The sequence below is a fragment of the Podarcis erhardii genome (genome assembly GCF_964252035.2).
Source record: "Podarcis erhardii genome assembly, chromosome: Z".
NCBI classification, from domain to species: domain Eukaryota; kingdom Metazoa; phylum Chordata; class Lepidosauria; order Squamata; family Lacertidae; genus Podarcis; species Podarcis erhardii.
In genome coordinates, this window is record NC_138504.1 from 34224631 (window position 1) to 34246055 (window position 21425).

Genomic DNA, 21425 nt, shown 5'->3' on the forward strand with positions numbered 1-21425 from the left:
TAATAATAATAATAATAATAATAATAATAATAATAATACATTTCCCAGGATTCTTTAAATGTGTGGTGTGGATGTTTTCAACACTTTAATGATTTTATTCTGAGGTGTTAAAGGTAAAGGTAAAGGTACCCCTGCCCGTACGGGCCAGTCTTGACAGACTCTAGGGTTGTGCGCTCATCTCACTCTATAGGCCGGGAGCCAGCGCTGTCCACAGACACTTCCGGGTCACGTGGCCAGCGTGACAAGCTGCATCTGGCGAGCCAGCACAGCACACGGAATGCCGTTTACCTTCCCGCTGGTAAGCGGTCCCTATTTATCTACTTGCACCCAGAGGTGCTTTCGAACTGCTAGGTTGGCAGGCGCTGGGACCGAACGACGGGAGCGCCCCCCGCCGCAGGGGTTCGAACCACCGACCTTTCGATCGGCAAGTCCTAGGTGCTGAGGCTTTAACCCACAGCGCCACCCGCATCCCTCCTGAGGTGTTAGGTTTTTATAAATAAAAATGTTAGTTAGGTGTTAGGTTTTTATAAATAAAAATGTGACCTTAGTCTGTTTCCTGAACTTTTCAGGATTGAACTCTATGGGTAGTCATGCTCTGAATGGACCCATTCAAATTGCTAATAATAATAATAATAATAATAATAATAATAATAATAATAATATACCACTTTTGACACCTCCTAAACAAAAGCAATATCACAGGAACAAAACAAATAATGAAAATGCATCTATCTGCAATTAAACATGTAGAAAAGCAACCACATTAAAATGCTGACCGTTAAAATATAAGGGAGCCCGTTAGAATAGCGTTGAAGAAACTCTTAATGCAAGAGATACACTTAAGTAACTGGAGCCTGTCAGTTTCAACAGGTCTACTCTGAGGAGTTGCTTTATTGGCTCTCGCCCTGAGACCTGGCAGTCTGACCAGGTATATTTATTACTAAATAGATGGCGATTCCCAAAGCCTGCAGAGCATGGAATTAGGAGCAAATGTGGGAGGAGGGGTGGAGGGAGGAAAAAGGAAAAGTCTAGACAGGAACTGTTCTGCTTTTGGGCTTCCATGTGCTGAATGGTTTGTGTTCTTAATTTCTCTCTCTCTCTCATGCCCTGGAGAGTTTCAAGCTAGGCATATACATATACATATATATATATATATATATACACACACACACACACACATACATACATACATACATATATATGCATGTGCAATAAATATGTTGCTAAAATCCTTCCCTCCACACACCTTTCTTTCTCTCAATCCCTGCACTTAAAACTCTGCAAGAGTTCTGAGACATGCTTAACTGTTTTATTCCCTTATCTTGAGAGGGAGGTTAATCAGAAAAGGAGTTGATTATATTTTCTGTCATTTGGGCTGTGAAAACACTTCTCCCCAGCTCAAACCTGCATTAACACAGAGCTCTGTGTGATGCAGAAGCTTGTAGAGAAAAACTTCCTTGCTGGATCAAGTCCCATCTAGTCTGGCTGCTGGCATCCAGTTCCCTACAACAGGCACGTCCATCAGGTAGATCGTTATCTACCGGGTAGATCACTGGATGTCTGTGGTAGATCACTGGCTCCCCCCAAAGAAGCTCAACAAGTTTGGCTCCCCTAAAAAAAGCTCATTGTTTTTGGCCTGGACCCCTAAAAATGTGGTTTTCCCCCTCCCTAAAAAAAGTTCAACAACTTTGTCCTGAACCCCTAAAAAGAGGGTAGATCACTGCCAGTTTTTAACTCTGTGAATAGTCCCTTGGGAGTTGGCCAACCCAGACAGAAGCCCAAAATACAGAAAGCTGCTTAATACTGAACCAAACCTTTGTTCCATCTGTTTCAGTGTGGTCCACACTGACTGGCAGCAGCTCTCCAGACTTTCCAGCAGGGTTTCTGGTAGACTTACCTAGAGCTGCTTGCTGGGGATTGAAACTGGACCTTCTGCATGCCAAGCAGCTGCTCTCTTGCGATGCCACAGTCTTCCCCTTAAAAACACTACATTGGAGTGAGGGGCGCTCTTGGGATTTTAACAGTATCACTGGGTTGTTTTGTTTCTGGAGCTGTGGCTAACCCAATACATTTTGCTGCCTGGGGCAAATGAGACATGGATGCCTCTTCTCCCCTCCCACACACCCCAGTACTGATGGTTGAATCAAGAAAGAAAGAAAGAAAGAAAGAAAGAAAGAAAGAAAGAAAGAAAGAATGAATTAGGGGCTGCCACACCTGATCACATTGCTCACCTCTTGCCAAACCCCACCCCTCCCTTTGCTCCTCACCCAAACCCCCATCCTCTCAAAACTCCTCAGTGTGCCTTCATCCCTGCTTTATTTAAACCCGCTGCTCTGGCTTAAAACTGCCCATTTTATACCTGCCACTTCTTTTGTTCCACTTCCCTGCTATGGCTTCATGCAAATCCAGGGTTCTGATGAGACACTGCAAGTCCTCCAATGGTGGCTTGCATGATGACAGCCTTACATTTTTATGTGTATAGGAAGAAATGCATATCCTTCTCTTCCTTTTAAAGGAGTCCAGGGCAGCAAACATTAAAAAGTTGCAACAATACAATTCTAAAAGGGGGAAAACATGCTGAAAATATTTGAAAACCATTTAGAATATCTACAAGCATTTAAAGGTAATCACATACCCTCGTAGTTACTAATTTCAGGGCTTGCCAGGAACAGGATCTTTCAGCCATTGACTGGCAGGGTGAATGGGAATCAGGGGCCTCTGTAGGGGTTGGCCAGGCTGGCACAGGTCTAGGTGTGTGCCGCCAGCCTTGGTCTTCTTAGAGCTGCTTGCTCCTCCAGGGCAACTCTTTGCCTTACCAAGTTTCTCCTTTTCCTTGCCACTTAGTGAGCTTGATGGTCACCACTCCAGCGACTATTTGCACCCTCTAAGTGGGGCAAAGCCAGTGCCTCTGCCCTTCTTCCCTGTTTTTATTTTTTAAGTCAAAGGTGCTTCTGAAAACAAAGGGGCACTTGGGGTGATGACAGAGTGAAAGGTGAGGATGTCACCTTGCTCCTAACCCTGGGTGAATCTACACACAGGAAAAAACCGCTATAAATAAGTCAGAAATTAAATCGTTATAACAAAAGGGAAAAAACCTGTATGGAAAATTACTTAGACATTTTATTTGCTCTCTGGCGCCATCTGGTGTTGCATGTTTATAATGCACTCAAAATATTGTTTCTTCACTAATGTAGTTGAGTCCCCTCATTACTTTGTCCAAGTTCTCCTCAAGAGTTTACTGAGGGAGCAAAGAGAGAAAGGTGCTGCCTCCATGGACAACGGAGTGTCCGCTCCCTTCTCTCCCAGCTCAAGGGGGAAGCCTTTCCTTATTCCCCTTGTGGTGTAGTGTGGTGTAGTGGTTAAGAGCGGTAGCCTCGTAATCTGGGGAACCGGGTTCGCTTCCCCGCTCCTCCACATGCAGCTGCTGGGTGACCTTGGGCCAGTCACACTTCTTTGAAGTCTCTCAGCCCCACTCACCTCACAGAGTGTTTGTTGTGGGGGAGGAAAGGAAAGGAGAATGTTAGCCGCTTTGAGATTCCTTAAAGGGAGTGAAAGGCGGGATATCAAATCCAAACTCTTCTTCTTCTTCTTCTTGGCCAAGAGGGCCCTCAGGGCATGGTAACGGGAGCTGTCAAAGTGCAAAGGTGCTCTGCAGCATCTGTCAGAGGGGCCAGGCCAGACCCATGTGCTCCATGGGGCAAAGCACATGGCTATATGAGGGCTGGCAGGAGGCAGCTGGCAAAGAAAGTCATGCCTAGGTGTGAGCCCCAGAGCTGCCACTTCCTTGCCCCCAGCAGTTGCACCTCCAAGCTGCACCTGCCTTGACCACAGCTGCATTGAGGAAGGGAAGCATGGCATGGGCTTCCAGCTGCCAGTCCCAGTCACTCCTTGCCCTGCTAAACACACATCTGGGGCTGATGTTAGGCCACCTGGAATGCCCAAGTGCAAAGAAGTGATTCCCCCCCCTTTGGGGGGGACCATCAATACAGCTCTTCCCAAGGGCTCAAGGGACCATAGGTATGCCTCTGGTGGGAATGTTTTAAATTATCTTTTGAATGTCAGTAATGAGGAGACAGATTCACTGCAGTGGGGAAGATATTCCAAATGGAGGACCTTCTCTGAGAAGGCCCTGTCATGGGTCCACACTGACCAAGCAGCAGCCAGTGGTGGCACCACCAACAGGCCATCTCCTGCTGAATGCACGGCTCCAGGTGGCAAATGTTTTGGGAGTGTCTCCTTCAAATATTTGGGTCCTGAGGTACTGTATCCTCCATCACATCAAAAGACAGCTTAGTAAGTGTGCGGGATAGGCTCTGAGGCATGCCCACTTCCCTACCCTCCAAAACCTCACTCCCAGTCTCCGCCCTACATCGTCCACCACCTGAAGCAACTCCCTCACTCTGTTTAACAGTAGGGCCGGCTCCTGTTTGGAGCAGACGAGAACCTCCTCAAGGGACAGAAAGAAGACTAATTCCCTTGGGTGCGAGAGATTTTTGAAATGTTTGGGTTCAATGAACCCCCAACAACCCCAACAAATAGGTGCTCAGAGATACCAATCAATCGTGATCCCCACCCCCGCACCCCATGACTGCCTCTCCAAAGAGACAGACATAAAAAGAAACAAAAGGAGATCTGCTTTCTCCATTTCTGAGATTCAGAAGCTCAATGTACAATAGAGATTTATTTTCTTTGGAAGACGTCTTGACAAATAGGGGCTCCTTCTCTGCCCAGCGCTGCAGTTAAACTCACTTCAGGCTCAGCTTTCTGCTTTTTATTTTGCTTCGGCATGATCCGAAGTACAGCAGGCCAGGCTTTTTTAATAATAAAAAATAATAAAAAAATCCTCACAAAAATAGACAGCTTAGATAGTACAGGCCTTTCTCTGTGTACCTTGTCCTTGCCCCAGGTAATTCTCATCTTCAAAATCAATGCAACATGGGAAATGGGGTGTGCCCATGTACTCTGTATCAGAGATGTGAGACACCAGGCCCGGAGGCTGAATGTGGTGGCCCTTGGGGCCTCTCTGTGTGGTCCCTGGTACTGTGTGGCCATACCACTCACAGTCTTGCTTTGGATGACCCTTGAGTGTTTTTGAGTGTGCTTAATATCTCATGGTGCCTCTTGCTTCCAGGGATGGTGTGCAGAGGGGGAGATGTGAGTGTGAGTCAATCAATGAACATTTGAATCTCTGCCCACTTTTACCCCTGCCCCCCCCCCGACTGGTGTGTGACCTTCGAAAGGTTGTCTGGGAGGGAATGTCGCCTAGTGGCCCCGTTCACCTTGCATCAAAGGGAGCCATGCATTCTGCTCCCCTCACGGAGGATAGACCTCTTACAGAGGATGGATGGAGTATATTTCAGAGCCGACAAAGATTTTTTTCAGCCTGAAGGCCACATTCAGCTTTGGCAACCTGCTGGGGGCCCCATCTGTTTAGCTGACAGCAGCCTCTGGGAGCTCATGACCAGAAACAGAGGGGGATTTGAGGGGGAGGTCCAGAGTACTGTCTCATTGTGTTCGAAGGACCAAGACAGGACAGCGAGGGAGCTGCGGCAGTAACCTGCAACACCTGTGCCATGTTTGTCTTCCTGCCTGAGAATGTGCTAAAATACACCTGCAGCAAGTACAACCTGGTTGCCTTACTTACTGGAAGAGAAGGTACAGAAATTTGAGGCCTGTCGATCTTAGGGTTGCCATACATCCTGGTTTTCCCAGACACATCCAGGAATCGGGCTGAAAAAAATGGCATCCAGGCTGATTTTTGCTAAATTGACAAAACGTCCAGAAAACCTGAACATATGGCAAGTAGGGCAATTTTTAAAAATGCTTTTGAAATTCCCAAAGGCTTAATTTTTTTTTGGGGGGGGGGATGTTTCCAGAAAAAGCTCAACAAGGGGGAGTGCTTGCAAGACAGGGAGTGAAGAGGGGCAGAGCGGTGGTTAGCGAGGAGCACTGACACATGGCTTGTGGTGACGGCTATTGCCTCTCCTCTCCTTCCCTCTCCGCTCGGGAGGGCGAGGTCGCTTCTTGCCTCTGAGGCAAAGTGAAGCTGGAGGCGCCTTCTACCACCACCCCTTACTCGGTGCATTGGGTCCACACAACGCCAGGCTGCCACCCTCTCCCATCCTACATGAGGTGTGCCTGCTTCCTTCTCAGAAGCTTTTCAGCGGCAGCACCTCAGGATCTGGGCAGTGAAGGAGGCTTGGCCACATGTGGGTAGTACCAGCCTGCCTCCCACTTCCCTTTCTTCCCCTCCTCCTGGCTCCACTGCAGCCATTATACCTGTGAATGGAGGGAAAGAATGAGGCCGCCTCCTTGAGCTGAGGAGGAGAAGGAGGCCTTGGCAGTCACACACACACTCGGGTTACCTCTCTGTGTTTTTGCCCTCCGACCTAAAGAGATGAGAGGCTTCTCTCTGGCGCCTCAGAGCTCCTCATGGCCAACCGTGGCGGTAGCAGCAATGCGAGGCAGCCCTTCTGAGCATGTGTCCTTGTGGAGTCTTGCTTCTGTGCACCACTCTGGCAGATGCACCAGGGAAAGGGGGTGGTTCGATGCCCCCCCCCAATTTATTTGCATCGCTGCCTCTGCAACCGTGGCGGTGCCAGTAGGAGCCCGTTTTGCTTCGCTCGCCACCTCTGTCCCAAAGGATTGACTTGATGAAGAGTTCGCCTTTTGGGTGGGACTGGCAAATGGAGAGATATCAGCTGGAAGTTCAACAACTTCACCCAAAAAAATAATAAGTCCCATCTACACTTCAAGCTACAAGGCAAGATGAGGAATGTCTTGATAGAGCAGAGTGGACTGTCCTGGGAGAAGAGGAATAGACCAAACAGGAAGGGAAGAGTAGCAGCATTCTATGTAAAGGAAGTTGTATACACTCCATGACCTGGAACATGAAAGGCAAATTGAGAGTATAATAGTCAAGGGAGAATCGAACTACTTGGATATCTGCTGGGACTCAAACTCTGCCAAGACTGTAAAGTCCAACCCATTCCTCCATTGCCTTGCTGACAAATTCTTTTCCCAGAAGGTGGAAAAAGCAACAAAGGGGATCATCTATCTTGGACCTGGTCTTCACCAACAGGGAGGAATTGACTGACGAAGGTCAAGGAAAATTGGGATTAAGTGATCATGTCCTCCTGGGTTTCATGATACAGAGGCAATTCCAGCAAAAAAAGGAAAGTGAGAGGTATCTAAAGAAATTGGTGTGGCTGCATAAGGAGCTTACAGATGAACTGATATTTAAGGGCATATGTATGAAATGGAAGACAGGGGAAATCAAGAAGCAGGTGTATAACATGAGTAGCCAAGAGTTGCAGGGTGAATGTTGGGCAGGCCATAGCTCAGAATGAGCTCAGTCTTGCAAGAGAGGTAAAGAAAGAAAATATTAAAAAGGTTTCTTAGCTTATGTTTTCAGCAAGAGGAAGAACAAGCAAGTGGTAGGTCCTCTGCATGGAGAAGATGGAGAAATGCTATTGGAGGACAGAAAAGACGGAGCTGCTCAACACCTACCTTGCCTCTGTCTTCATCCAAAATAAAAGCAGTGCTCAACCTGCTGATAGCAGAATAAAAGATGCTAGGAGGGAGCTGCAGCCCAAGAGGAAGCAAGGAGGCACCTAGCTACTTTAAATGAAGTAGGGCCTGATGAGCAACACACAAGGGTGCTAAAGGAGCGTTTGGGTGTATTTTCAGAGCCTCAATCTGTAATATTTGAGAATTCTTGGAGAACAGGTGAGGTCCCTGCATACTGGAGGCAGGCAAATGTCCCCATCTTCTAAAAAGGTGTGAGGGGAGAAGACTCGGGTAACTTCTGACCAGTCAGCTTGATGTCATTATCAAGAAAGGTCCCATAACAAATAATTAAACAGTTGGTCTGTGAGCACTTAGAAAAGAATGTTGTGATTACTAAGATATAAGATGGGTTTCTCAAAAGCACCTCACTGCTGATTAATCTCATTTCTTTCTTTTTTTATAGAATTACAAGCTTGGGGAAATGCTATGGACGTAGTGTATCTTGCAGTAGTGTGCAGTGAAATTTTTCGTAGGGAAACCGTTGGAGCCAGAGGTGCCAGCTTGTCAGAGCGATGGGGGGGGGGGGGAGGAGGAAACGATGTTGCACATGTGAGCATCCTAAGCTGGGCAGAAGCTTACTGGGCTTTGGGAAGTAGGCACAAGGGGAACATTTAGGGGACTAGATATCTTGATTTCATTAATGCTTTTGACAAAGTCCCACATGATATTCTTGCAGAGATGCTGGTAGAATGTGGTCTGGATGTGGTAACTGTTAGGTGGATTTCTACCTGGTTGACTTACCGAACCCAAAGAGTGCTCACTAATGGTTCTTCATCATCCAGGAGAAAACTGACAAGTGGGGTGCCGCAGGTTTCTGTCCTGGGCCCGTTGTTCAATGTCTTTACAAACATATTGGCTTGAAGATATTGAGGGGATGCTCATCAAATTTGCAGAGGACACCAAACTGGGAGGAGTAACTTATGTTGCAGAAGACAGAATCAGGATTTAAGATTGTGGTAGATTTTGAAGTCAAACCTAACAATGAATATCTGTGCTGGTTAGTAAATGAAGAGATTAAGGACCACAGTGCTGTAATTTGCTAGAAAATGCTTGGTTAGGTTATGTCCCCTCACCTTCGGAAGTAATGGTTGTTTCCTGTTCCTTTCTCTCACTATCTGTCTCTTTCTCTCTCTCTCTTTAACCATGTAACTGAGCAGACGTCTGAGGTTGGGGCTTCAGACTCAGATTGCGTGCTTGAGACCAACTTCTATATTTTGTAACCAAGAATACTTTGCCTCTCTTGTTTCTGCTGTAACATTGAACAATGCATGAGTGAGACCTCTGATTACTGTAAGTAAAGCATTTCAACTTACTTAAGGTTGTTGTCTATTCATTCTGAGAGGGGTAGAAGTGGGGGAGCACTTTGTCAGTGCTTCATACTGGGATAGTTAAAAATCTAAAAACCTGTATTTCCTGCACTTTGCAAATGCTGCACCTACTTCTGTTTTAAACTTTGTGGCTGGGGGCAGCAGCTGTTGGCTAAAGGGTGAGTCAAGCCCTGCACTTTTTTGAATAAAGGCAGTCAGCCATTTTTTTCTTTTGCAGTTTCCTACACATGTGGGAAGGGACGCGGGTGGTGCTGTGGGTTGAACCACAGAGCCTAGGACTTGCCGATCAGAAGGTCGGCAGCTCGAATCCCTGCGACGGGGTGAGCTCCCGTTGCTCGGTACCTGCTCCTGCCAACCTAGCAGTTCGAAAGCACGTCAAAGTGCAAGTAGATAAATAGGTACCGCGCCCGTGCGCTGCTCTGGTTCACCAGAAGCGGCTTAGTCATGCTGGCCACATGACCTGGAAGCTGTATGCCGGCTCCCTCGGCCAATAAAGCGAGATGAGCGCCGCAACCCCAGAGTCGGCCACGACTGGACCTAATGGTCAGGGGTCCCTTTACCTTTACCTTTACACATGTGGGACTTCAGGGTTTACCTGGTCTTCCCCAGTTATTTTCCAGCATAAGGTTATGGTGGCCCAGAGCGAGAATAAATCCCAGAGTTGTGAAAGCATTTTGCAGAGACTTTTGACCTTTTTGGGTGATTTTTTAGGCTTGATTTTAAAGTGCACTCAGAGAGATTGTATTTCTTAGCCTCAAGGTGAAGGAGAAGCTTTCCCAGGCAATCTTTTGTTTGCTTTGTTTCTATTGTGAGTGGATAAACTCACCCCTCATTTGTCTATCTACTCCTCTAATGCAAAGCAATTATACTAAAGAATTCTTATTCTGCTCGGTGCTTTTTGCTTTGGGGTTTTAGCAAAGAGGATTAAATAATTTTATTTTACTTTTGGAGATTTTGAGAATGTTTTTTTTTGTGATTTTCCCTATTTTTATTTTGGAATATTTTTCCTTTCTCTTCCCCGCCCCCCCTTTTTGGGAATTTTTCCATTTTTGATTTTTCTAAACTGGATAGCAGGAATTCCATTGTTGAGGAAAGTCTCAAATTACCTAAGCTTACACGAAGCAATTTCATCCAATGGAAAAGACAATTAGAAGCCAAACATGATATGAAAGCTATTTTATAATGTATTGAGAAAGCGAAACCTAGTGAGGACAAAGCCTCAAAGGAGTGGGAACAAGAGAATAAATTGATGGTGCCTATCATTCTGGATAGTATTTCAGAGACCCAAATGGTTCACACAAAAAGAGATGATACAGCTGCTCAGGTGCTTGAAAAGTTGCAAAAAGCACTTGGATTCACGAGCAAGGGGTTCCCACCATGCCTGGGTGAGAAATCTATTTAAATTAAAACTTGAAGCCAAGAAGGACTGTGACAGTCACATGACAGAGTTCCTAACCATTATTGAAAAGCTGGAATCTAAACAATACAAAATGGATGAGGAACAGAAAGTTTGCTATTTCTTGAGGTCACTAGGACCTAAATTTCAAAACTCTCATGGATGACAAGCCAAACCTAAGGCTAGCAGATGTGACTGAGCACCTGAGAGAGAAAAGTGTGGAGAGAAGAGCAAGCTTCCCAGGCAGGGTTACAAGACAAACTATGCATCTCAGTCCCAAAGGAGAGCCAAGGCTACACTCAGAAAAATTGTTTGCTTCAAATACAGCAAAGAAGGTCACATTTCCAGATTTTTGAGTGTGCGTGATGCCCAAATTCAGGAAGAGCCCCTGCATTTAAGCAAGGAAGCCAAAGTAAGGGGAGCAAAGAAAAGAAAAGGGCCTTCTTTTGCAAGAGAAGAATCTAACTGTAAACAAAATCAAGTAGATGATTAATGGACTCATATGAGTTTGTGTGTGTGTGTGTGTGTGTGTGTGTGTGTGTGTGTGTGTATAAATCTTTGGAGGCATTAACAATGTTGACCCATCAGTGGATGGCAATATCCAAGCTGCAGATGGCAAAACCATAACAATATGTGGTGCAGGTGCAGGAACCTCAAATTGCAAGCTAAGCAATCTACTGAGAGAGAATCCTGTGGAACAGGTCCTGTTTGAATTGCAGCATGTTCAATGTATCCACCTTGGGCAGAAAAAATGGTTTCTGTGTGCAGTTTGAAGACTGAAGATGCCAGGTGACCGGAGATGGTGACTAATATCGCAGAACCTCAGAAGGCTAAAGCAGACCCAGAGCTCTGGCACAGAAGGCTTGGCCACAAGCCATTAGGGAACTGAAATGCAAGGAGCTTGCAAGAGGGGAGAAGGTATTCCAGAGTGCACCAACCGCAATGAAGTGCGTAAGTTGCCTAACTGAGAAAAGTGTTAAACCGTTTCCCCCTCACCCCTTATATACTCAACAAAGAAGCACCAGAGTGCTTGATGTAGTCTATAGTGATGTATGTGGTCCACTGAGTGTTCCCTTGCTAGGGAAAAATGAGTACGTTTTATTTTTTCTAGATGACTTTTCAGGATACTGTGTTCTGTACCTCCTCAGGGAGAAAAGTGAGACAGTGGATATGTTCAGAAAGTACCTCGCCATGGTGAGCAACAAGTTGCAGAGGGAAACTACAACTCTCATGAACGACAACAGTGGTGAGTTTACTTCAAAGCACATGAGAACCCTCCTGGAAGAGGAAGCCATTACACATGGGAGGAGTGTTAGTCACACCCCACAACAGAGCTCAGTAGCTGATACAGAGTTTATGGAGATGACCTGAAGCATGCTGAGGGATGCTGGCCTCCTCAAATGCATGTGGGGAGCTGCAGTAGCCACTGCAGGGTATCTCCAGAACAGACTGCGGGGGCAGCATGCACACCTTTTGAGCTTTGACATGGAAGTGTACTTAACCTATCACACAGGCATGTATTTGGCAGCATTGCCTATATACCCAAAGAGAATAAGCAAGCTGAACTCCAGGGTAGAACGAGAAACTATGCTAAGATATACTTCTGGAGGCAAAGGTTACAGAGTTATGGACTTAGAAGTAGGAAAGGTCAGTGCAAGAAGAGTGGTTCATTTTGATGAGCACAGTGAACAGTAAAATGCTTTTTCTGGGCAGTGAGAGGAAGAGACACAAGACCTCATGTACTTTCCTGAATTGATATACAATAGGCCAGGTCTGCCTTCTACTGTCACACCAGCTAGCACTGATTATGAACAGGAAAAAGAAGCAGAGGAGCAGATTCCAACTAGCAGCAATACTACAGGTGCCTGCACTGGAGGGCGATGAGGATGCTGAGGCGGCTGCAGACACTCATCGAGACCCAGCAAAAGTATCCCAGCTCCATGACTGTCCTACATCGCAAGGTCTGCACAACTCCACCTGGGAAGAGATTAAGCAGATGCCAACTGCTGAACAGAGGAGAAGCCTTAAGATACGTTTACTATGAATGCTCAAGCGATGGAATGTTTGCTCTTCACACAGGAACTCCCGGGTTCAATCTTCAGGAAGGACTGGGCAAGGCCCCCTACCTGAAGCCCGGAAGAGTTGCTGCCAGTCAGTGTTGACAATACTGAGCTAGATGGGCCAATGATCTGACTCGAGAATAGGCAGCTTGCAATGTATATCTGTTTCTGAGAATGCCGGATATTGTTCTTGGATAAAGGGGAGGCATCTTTTCTCCTGCATGTAGCATCTGCCTGATGTGGCATTCAAGTCTGAGAGGAGGTGCAGAGCCCTGAATAAAATCCAAAATAAAGCCGAGAAGAGCATGGGCCTGGCTCCCTCACTCCCCATGGGGCCACCTCCTTTCCCGTACACCTGCTTGCAAGGCGGCCTCTTACAGAGGCCTCCAAGTTCCAGAGTGCCTGTCTAACGGGTTCGTTAGCTGTCGCAGATTCCAGCCAGCTGGCACTGCAAGGTGGGCTGGAGGCACCGGCGGGTGTTTCTGCAGAGCTTCGCCACCGTCTGCACAGATTTAGAAAGGTTGTGTCTGTGGGGAAAGAGCTTGGCATCCTCTGCTTGAAAATTAAAAGGATGAAAGAGACCCCTTCTTATTCTGAGGCTCTGCCACCAAGCAACAACAGAAGCTTCCTCTACTCTGTCAGTGGTTTGAGTGAGTGAGTGAGTGAGTGAGTGAGTGAGTGAGTGAGTGAATGAGTGAGTGATTGGTCAGTTGGTTGGTTGGTTGGTTGGTTGCATTTATAGCCCACTTTTTCCTCCAAGGAGCTCAAGTGGGCAAACATGGTTCTTCTCCTCATTTAATCCCCACAACAACCCTGGCAGGTTAGGATGAGAGGCAATAGCTGTGACCAAGGGCATCCAGTGGCCAAGAAGGGATTTGAACCCTGGTCTCTCCCAGGTCACTTTAGCCACTATACTGTACTAGCTGTGATTTTTATTATTTTTATTGATGGGGAACAGGATCTGGTTGCCAGGCCAATTCTGACAGATAGGTGGGGCTGCCCAGCTTTCAGCCACTGGAACATGGGCACAATTGTTATCATATGGCACAGCCTGGCTTGGACTGTACCACAGCAGGCTGGAGAAGACTTACATGTAAAAACCTCACTGCACCCAGAGCTCCCTCACCCTTGTACTCCCTGCTCCATGAGGTTTTTTTTGGTCATAAGGACATGAGAAGAGCCCTGCTAGATCAGACCAATGGCCCATCTAGTCCAGTATCCTGGTTTCACAGGAGTCAACCTGATACTCATTATGGGAAGCCCCCAAGCAAGACCTGAGCACAAAAGCACTGTCCCCTCTTGTAGTTTCCAGCAACTGAAGCATTTCTGCCTCCAAGCGTGGAGGCAGAACACAGCCATTGCCCTCTTTGGAAGCCATCTAAGTTGTTGGCCATCACTGCCTACTGTGGGAGGGAGTTCCACAGTTTAACTGTGTTCTGCATGAAGAAGTCGTAGAATCATAGAACTGTAGAGTTGGAAGGGACCCCAAGGGTCATCTAGCGCAACCCCATGCAATGCAGGAAACTCAACTAAAGCATCCGTGACAGATGGCCATCCAACCTCTGCTTCAAAGCTTTCAATGAAGGAGAGTCATTTCTTTTATCTGTCTTGAAATTTCCCGCATTCAGCTTGATTGGAAGTCCAGGAGTTCTAGTGCTAGGACAGAGGGAGGAAAACGTAACACAGAGGAAATGACGGGTGGAGGGCACATGGCCTGAGAGTTGTACCCTGTGCAGAGATCCAGGCACACGCCGTCGGAAAATCTCACCGCTACCCCAATCACTGAGGCCACTACTCTGGCCCCAAGCTGCAGTAACTACTCTGTTGCCTGAAGGTCTAGCTCCTAACTCTTTACACCTCTTGTGTCTTCCAGGGTGTTAATGGAGAAGAGGTCGAATGACAGCCGGGACTGTGGTCATCACAGGCGGAATATTAGCGACTGTCATATTACTGTGTATCATAGCAGTTCTCTGCTATTGTAGGCTTCAGGTATTTCAATTATAAAAGTGTGCGGGGAGAAGGGGTTTTAAAGGAGAAGAGGCAAAGGTGGGTGAAGCAACAGGTGACCACAGAACTATGAATTTCAGAATGGTGTAATGATCTTTCCAGGGAACTGTAGCTGTGAGGGGAAGAGGGAAATCTCCTAACAACTCTCAGTAACCTTATCAAACCACATTTCTTAGTATTCTTGGAGTGGGGGGGGGGCATGGCTGTTTAAAGTGGTATAATAGTGCTTCAAGGCTTAGGCCCAGGCTCTCTGCAGGAATGTATTCTCCCATACAAACCCGCCTGAGCTCTGAGTAGCCCTTTGTTCAGACCCACCTTGGTGGGGATGCAGGAAAGGGCCTTCTTGGAATTCCTTCCCTTGAGAAGCCAGACGAGCTCCCTCTTTGCTCTCCTTCCACTGGCAGGTGAAGATTGTTTTATTCCAACAAGCCTTTAAGAATTGACTGCTTTTTTAAGGGCTAATAATAGTGCTGTGCTATTTTTGCTATCTGTATTTTGATAGAGTTGTTTTTATATTGTTTAGATTCTATTAGAATTTAATTACTTTTAAATTATTTTCTTCTATATGTTTTTAACTTTTTTACATTTTATCTCCATTGTTTTAGTTTGTGTAAGCCACATTGAGCCCCAGTGTGGGGGAAAAGTGGGATAAAAATTGTTGTTGTTGTTGTTGTTGTTGTTATTGTTATTACTGCTGTGTACACAATATACATTTAAAGCACATTCGAAGTTCATTCTTTCCTTCAAATAATTCTAGGACCTGTAGTGGTGCTTCCCACCAACCGTTAACAAACTACAGTTCCCAGAATTCTTTGAGCATGGGCAGCAGGAGCGATGTGCTTGCTTGGAGTTTTTGTGGTTGTCGTGGGAAAGCATCAATGTCAACCTGAAAGGGAGACATGGTGAGACGTACAGCCACCTTCTCATCAAATCCCTGCCTCTTCCCCTCTTTGCCTCCCCCAGTATTACTGCTGCAAGAAGGAGGAGTCCGAAGAGGACGGAGATGAACCAGACTTTGGCATGGATTCCCACATCCCGCCTCTCCACTGCAACCGCAATGTGGCTCTGACGAACGGCCCATCCTTGTACCGATCTTCCTCCTCCCCTTACAAGAAGCACTCCCAGTGCCGGACAGTATGCCCCAACTGCTCACACTATGAGCCGCCCACTTTCTTCCTCCAGGAGCCAGAGGAGGAGGAGGAGGAAGAGGAGGAGGAGGTCCAGAATGGGGGCGACCTCATCAACTACAAGGCCATCAGCCAGGAAGACCTGGAGCTGCCCGTCAACATGAGTGGCCTCCAGGCCCTCAACCCCAACCGCCTCTCAGCCATGCGGGAGGCTTTCTCCCGCAGCCGCAGCATCAGCACAGACGTCTAATGAGTGCCAGCAGCCGTCACCCGCAGCTCAATGGTGGGTAACGTTGGTGGCATACATATCCTGCTGATTCCTGCATTGTAAGGGGTTGGACCAGATGATCCTTTGAGTCTCTTCCAACTCTCTAATTCTTTGGTTCTGTGAAAGGGTGTTTCCCCTCCCCCTTCCCTAAATACCCTTGTGGCTTAAAAATAATAACATGGCGTCACTCTTTTACAGGACAAAAAAAAATACCCACAGAGAGTCTTTTAAAAATGATGAATGTATTTATATGTTAACGATGGATAATTATCTCTATACCTATTAAATAATGCACTGTATAAAGGGGAGGAGGGAGAATTAATAGATTTGATGGGTGCATATAGGTTTTCTAAAGTTTAGTGTTGACAATAGTTTCTTTTATATCTATATATAGCTATAGATAGATATAGATAGATACATACAGTGGTACCTCGTGTTACGTACTTAATCCGTTCTGGAAGTCCGTTTGTAACAGGAAACCGTTCGTAACAGGAGGCGCACTTTCTCTAATGGTGCCTCCCACTGCGGCCGCGCCACCGGAGCGCAACTTCTGCTCGCATCCCGGGGCAAAGGTCGCAACAAGGGGCATCTACTTCCGGGTTAGCAGAGTGCGTAACCTGCAGCATTCATAAGGGGGATGGTACATAACACGAGGTGTCACTGTATATATATAGATAGATAGATATAGATACAGTGGTACCTTGGGTTAAGTACTTAATTAGTTCTGGAGGTCCGTATTTAACCTGAAACTGTTCTTAACCTGAAGCACCACTTTAGCTAATGGGGCCTCCTGCTGCTGCCACGCCGCCGGAGCACAATTCCTGTTCTCATCCTGAAGCAAAGTTCTTAACCTGAAGCACTATTTCTGGGTTAGCGGAGTCTGTAACCTGAAGTGTCTGTAACCCGAGGTACCACTGTATATGAGAAGATTTTGATACAGGGCATCCTTTTGTAAGAGTTAGATTTCCCCCCTTTTCATTTGCTGTCATGAAAGTCTGCAAGTACAAGGCTATGGTGGAGGGGGGCAGCTCTAGGGCAACCCTATGCTTCATGCTGAATTGCCGCTGTGCCCTCCTTTATTTTCTGACTGGGTGATGTGCGGTTGTTGCCTGCCTTCCTGTGACAACATTTCAGATGTCTTCTAGGACCTTGGCTGGAGACAAATTCAATCTTGCCTTTATTTTATTTTTTACTAAATAACAAGCCACAAATGCCACCCAACCACCTGGCACATAATCTCACCTCATTAGGACCCACCACCTCCCAGGGAGTAAGCAGGGACTTCTAAAGAAATGACCTCTGGATATTGCCATGAATGAAAAGAAGAAGAAACTGTATTTTGTCAGTTAATGGGTTGAGTTTTCCAGTCCTGGTGAGGGGAATCTTTGGCCCTCCAGAAGTTTCTGAACTACAACTCCCATCATCCCTTGGGATCTCTGGGCATACTTGCTGGGGCTGATGGGAGTTGTGGTTCAGCAACATCTGGAGGGCCAAAGGCTCTCCACATCTGATTCAACCACACCATTTTAGCACTTTTGACTTTGGTGTGCTCCCATCTTTAAAGAAAACATGGGAGATCTATTATTATTGTCTTGCTTAGCACCATTGTTCTACATCAGAGGTGGGGCGGGAGGGTCAGATGTAGTCCTATAGGTAGTGGAGGCTGGCCTGTTTGCACCAATGGGGCACTGCCCCATTCACCTCAGTCTAGGAGTGTGCAGCTGTTGCACTCAGTTTGCATTTTAAGGCAAACCTAGCCAATCTGCAATTTCCAACATGATGCACCGCCCAAAACACAGCTATCCTTTGAAATTTGCACTTCTCTGAATTTTGCAATGCAGTTCTCCAGCCAATGTCAAAAAAATGCATATACTAGGGTAAAGTGTGCATATAAAAATGTATCTGTCTGTGAAAATGCATTATATTGGGAGAAATTCCTTTGCAACAATGTATGTTAGGAAAAACCGCATTCACATATGTGTATGGTATAAGAATTTTGCACTGGAGTGCTGATGACGTGGAAATGTGGAGAACTGAATTTAAGCGTGGGAAAATGATGAGAAATGAATATTGACAGGTCTGCACAGCCAGCCAGAACAGGTCTATTAAGGTTTTCTATTTGCCCCCGTTATTCTGCATTAGCTGCAGTTCCCAAACAGTCTTCAAGGTCAGGCCCACATATTGCACATTGCAGCAATCTAACCCAGAGGTTTATCAGAGCATGGATCGCTGAAGCCAGGCTCTCTGTCATGCAAGCCATAGAGAAAAATGTGATGGCATTACTCCAGTACCATGGCTACTCCTTATGCCCAGATTGGTTCTTCCCACTCACGTCCCTTGTCACCTCAATACCGTGTTTCAACACTCGTGAATGGGAAATGTGATCAGATTTAAAATGTACTAAACACCTGATGCTAGCACCCCTCTGCAAGGAATTGACAGAGGAGTAGCTGATCATGTAATCTTGTTTGGACAGACAACCTTATACGGGGTCAAGTTCATGTTTCTAATAAAAGCAAAACTATTTTAGGGAAGATCTGCCATTATGTGACCATGTTCTTGCTCTGCAGGATATTACATCGACTTGCCCCTATCCAAAATTTCAGGAACCCTCCCAGAGATGCATGCTTCAATGCAGGGAGCCCCTTGTTACATTGAATCTGTAAGGAGAGAATAGCAAGACTGGAGATAAGTTCAGCAAAAGGCAAGGAAACCAGGTTCAGTCAACAGCCATTCACATAATGAGCTCCATCTGGATTTCTTTTCTAATTCCATGGGGTGGGGCATCTTGAATTAAAGCACATTGCTCATACATGAGTTCAAGAAACATTCATTTCACGGGGAGCACAGGCAAAAGAAGTAGCTAGTGGATTGGGCCTTGTGTTCTGGACACTCAGCAATTTGTGGAAGATGGCAAAGAACTGTTTCGTTCAAACAAACATTTGGACTGCATTATAGCTAAAAGTGCACCCTTGAAACAGCTGCAATCAATATTATATTAAATATTATAGAGAGACCCTGCCAACAGTTCGGGATTGAACCAAGAGATTTAAAACAAATAATTTTTTAAAATATTTATTTAAAATAAATAATGAGATTTAAAATAATTAAGTGAGAAGACATCCATATTGCCTCGGCCTACTTCCTTGAAAATAATGCCCAGCTTGGCAAAATTTCATGCTGTGAGCCTGAAGAGTTTAATTCCTATGGTCCTCTGTAGTTGCTCTCATCCGAAAACTCTCATAAAAAAAAAACTATGCTCTCATCTGAATGCTCTCATCATAGCCTAAGATCACAACCACACCATATACTTAAAGCACTTCTATAGCTCTTTTAACAGCTATGGCTCCCCCACAAAGAATCCTTGTAGGGTAGCTTGTTAAAGGATGCTGGGAATTGTTGGAACATAGGAGGCTGCCTTCTACCCAGTCACTTAACTTAGTATTGTCTGGCTGCGGCGCTCCAGGATTTCAGGCATGAGTCCCTCCCAGATCTACCTGGGGATTGAACCTGGGACCTTCTGCATGCAAAGCGGATGCTCTGCCACTGATCTGCAGTCCTTATATCTCCGCGAGGGGCCTCATAGCAACTCTCAGCATCCTGAACAAGCAGGACCCCCCCCCCCGCCGCCAACTATTATATTGGCTTGAGAGTGGTTTAATTGTATGGTGTGGGTGTGCCCTAGAACACTGGGACCAACTTGTGGCCTTTCAGTCAAAATTAAAGCAGGTCACCTCAATCCTTCCAAATGAGCAAAGGATTTGCTTCACAAGCACTTCCGGTTTGAAAGCACAAAGATGGAGACCGTTAGCAATGTCATCCGTTTCCTGGACTTGTAAAACTCCACCCAGGAATAACTTTGCAACGTTCAAGGGACTAACATTCCAATTGGTGGTTTGGGGTTCAAAGCCTTCAAGGTTGTGGAACTTTATAGAGATGGATGTACACAACCTGAAGGGGCGGCTGTGGATGGTTGTCCAAAGTGCAAAATATCTTTCTGCAACATTGACTAGAAACATTGGTATTTTATGTCAATGGGTATTATTATATCAATGGACATGCCAGTTCTGTTACTGCTTGGTGTCTTCCCCCCACACCCATTGCCTGCCCCCACAGCCATCCAGTTTGTGACAACATTCAACAGACCGGTGTAGAGTTTGTCTGAGGCCCAGGGGCTAGAGTCTTGTTAGGATAAAGTTATAAACTCAGACAAAAAAGCAGCTGTTCCCTGGTGGCACCCCCAGCCAGCTTAGCCCCCTGAGACTCAGGACAAGTGTACCCGGCTACCCACCCCACTCCACTCCACCCCCTGCACGGGCCTGACTCTCACTATCCTAGGCCATGTCCTGTATGACAAGTTTCCATTTTGCTGTGCTCAGTCTTTGAAGTGATCTGATGTAATTGCAGCTACTTCTACAGAACTCTGGGTAAATTTTGTACAACTCTTCTTAAAACTTGCACTTTTTTCGATGGCATTTTTATTTTCAAAAAGAAAAAAAAGCCATTTGTTGCATTAAAATTGTGGTTGTGTTTATTATCTTCCTATTATTTACTCTGTGCTCATCTCCCCACCCCAACCCCATGGCCCTTCATTGTATATCTTTGAAATTAATTGAAATATTTCATGGATTTTCATTCATTTTGCCTTGTGGTTATCTTGTACAGGCCTTCTGGACTCTTAAGAACAAAAACTTTTAAAAAAATAAACCTATCTTTGACTTTGTTCTCGAGGGAGAAGTGTGCTCTTTTTCATGACACCTGTTTTATTTAAGAGCGGGTCCATTGAAAGTAATGAATCAGACTATTGGTCCATGTAGCTCAGTATTGTTTACACAAATTGGCAGCAGCTCTCCAGGGTTTCAGGCAGGGGGCATTCTCAGCCCTCTCTGCAAATGCTGCCAGGGACTGGATCAGGGTCCTTTAACATGCAGAGCCGATGCTTTACCACTGAATGATGGCCCGTCCCGATTTAAGTTAGCCTGCTAACTTAGTCATGTAAATTATTTTCAGTGGGTCTCCTTGAGTAGGATTATCATTGAATACAGGTATTCAATGGTATTCTATGTGGTGCAGAATATGGCAACCTGAAAATTTCACCTTCCTTCCTTCCTTGCTTCCTTCCTTCCTTCAGAGAAGAAGTTTTCTGGACCACCATTTGCAAAATGTCTGCTAGCTAAGGCTCATGGAATACACCTTTTTAGTGCAAGAAGAAACATCACTCTATTTCAACGGAGCTCCATTTCTCCATGAGGCACTATAAGCAGGACATGTACATAGATGCAAAGGATCATCTTATCAGAGGGCACAATTGCTACCGCACTATATTGGAAGTGACTGAATGATGCACTCAGTCATTCCAACCGGAATGTGGATGGCCCCGGGTTCAGGCCCCAGGTTCAGTCAATGATCAGGCAATGGGGCAGATGTCCTATCCAAGACCCTGGAGAGCTGCTTCTAGTCAGGGTGTACTTGGTACAAGGCATATGCATATGCAGTCGAAAACCAGTGAGAGTTCTCCCATTATGATTCATAAGCAAGGTGGAGGAAGAGGTCAGTGTCCTTCTATTCATGTGATCAGTTACATAAATTACGGAAGTTGCGTGATTTCGCCACAACAGACAGTGAGATGAATGATGTCATTTTTGGCAGAAGATGAACTGCAGCTGAACG

At 45.9% G+C, this 21425-nt stretch overlaps 2 protein-coding genes across 4 annotated transcripts in view; one reads left to right on the plus strand and one right to left on the minus strand.

Annotated features, from left to right (window-relative positions):
* The window catches only part of FAM163B (family with sequence similarity 163 member B), a 48867-nt gene extending 28389 nt beyond the window's left edge, over nt 1-20478 (plus strand). For 2 of the 3 annotated variants that reach the window (XM_081847312.1, XM_081847311.1), the window contains exons 2-4: nt 11442-11539; nt 14227-14342; nt 15324-20478. In XM_081847312.1, the coding sequence (XP_081703438.1) occupies nt 14250-14342; nt 15324-15737 (507 nt within the window). In that variant the 5' untranslated portion in view covers nt 11442-11539; nt 14227-14249 and the 3' untranslated portion in view covers nt 15738-20478. The remainder of the gene's footprint in view (nt 1-11441; nt 11540-14226; nt 14343-15323) is intronic. The other variant, XM_081847313.1, reaches the window with a different exon arrangement.
* Nucleotides 2249-21425, minus strand: part of PRRX2 (paired related homeobox 2) — a 223758-nt gene continuing 204581 nt past the window's right edge. Inside the window, exon 5 of the mRNA XM_081847260.1 lies at nt 2249-2262. The gene's annotated coding sequence lies outside the window, so the exon portion shown is untranslated. The remainder of the gene's footprint in view (nt 2263-21425) is intronic.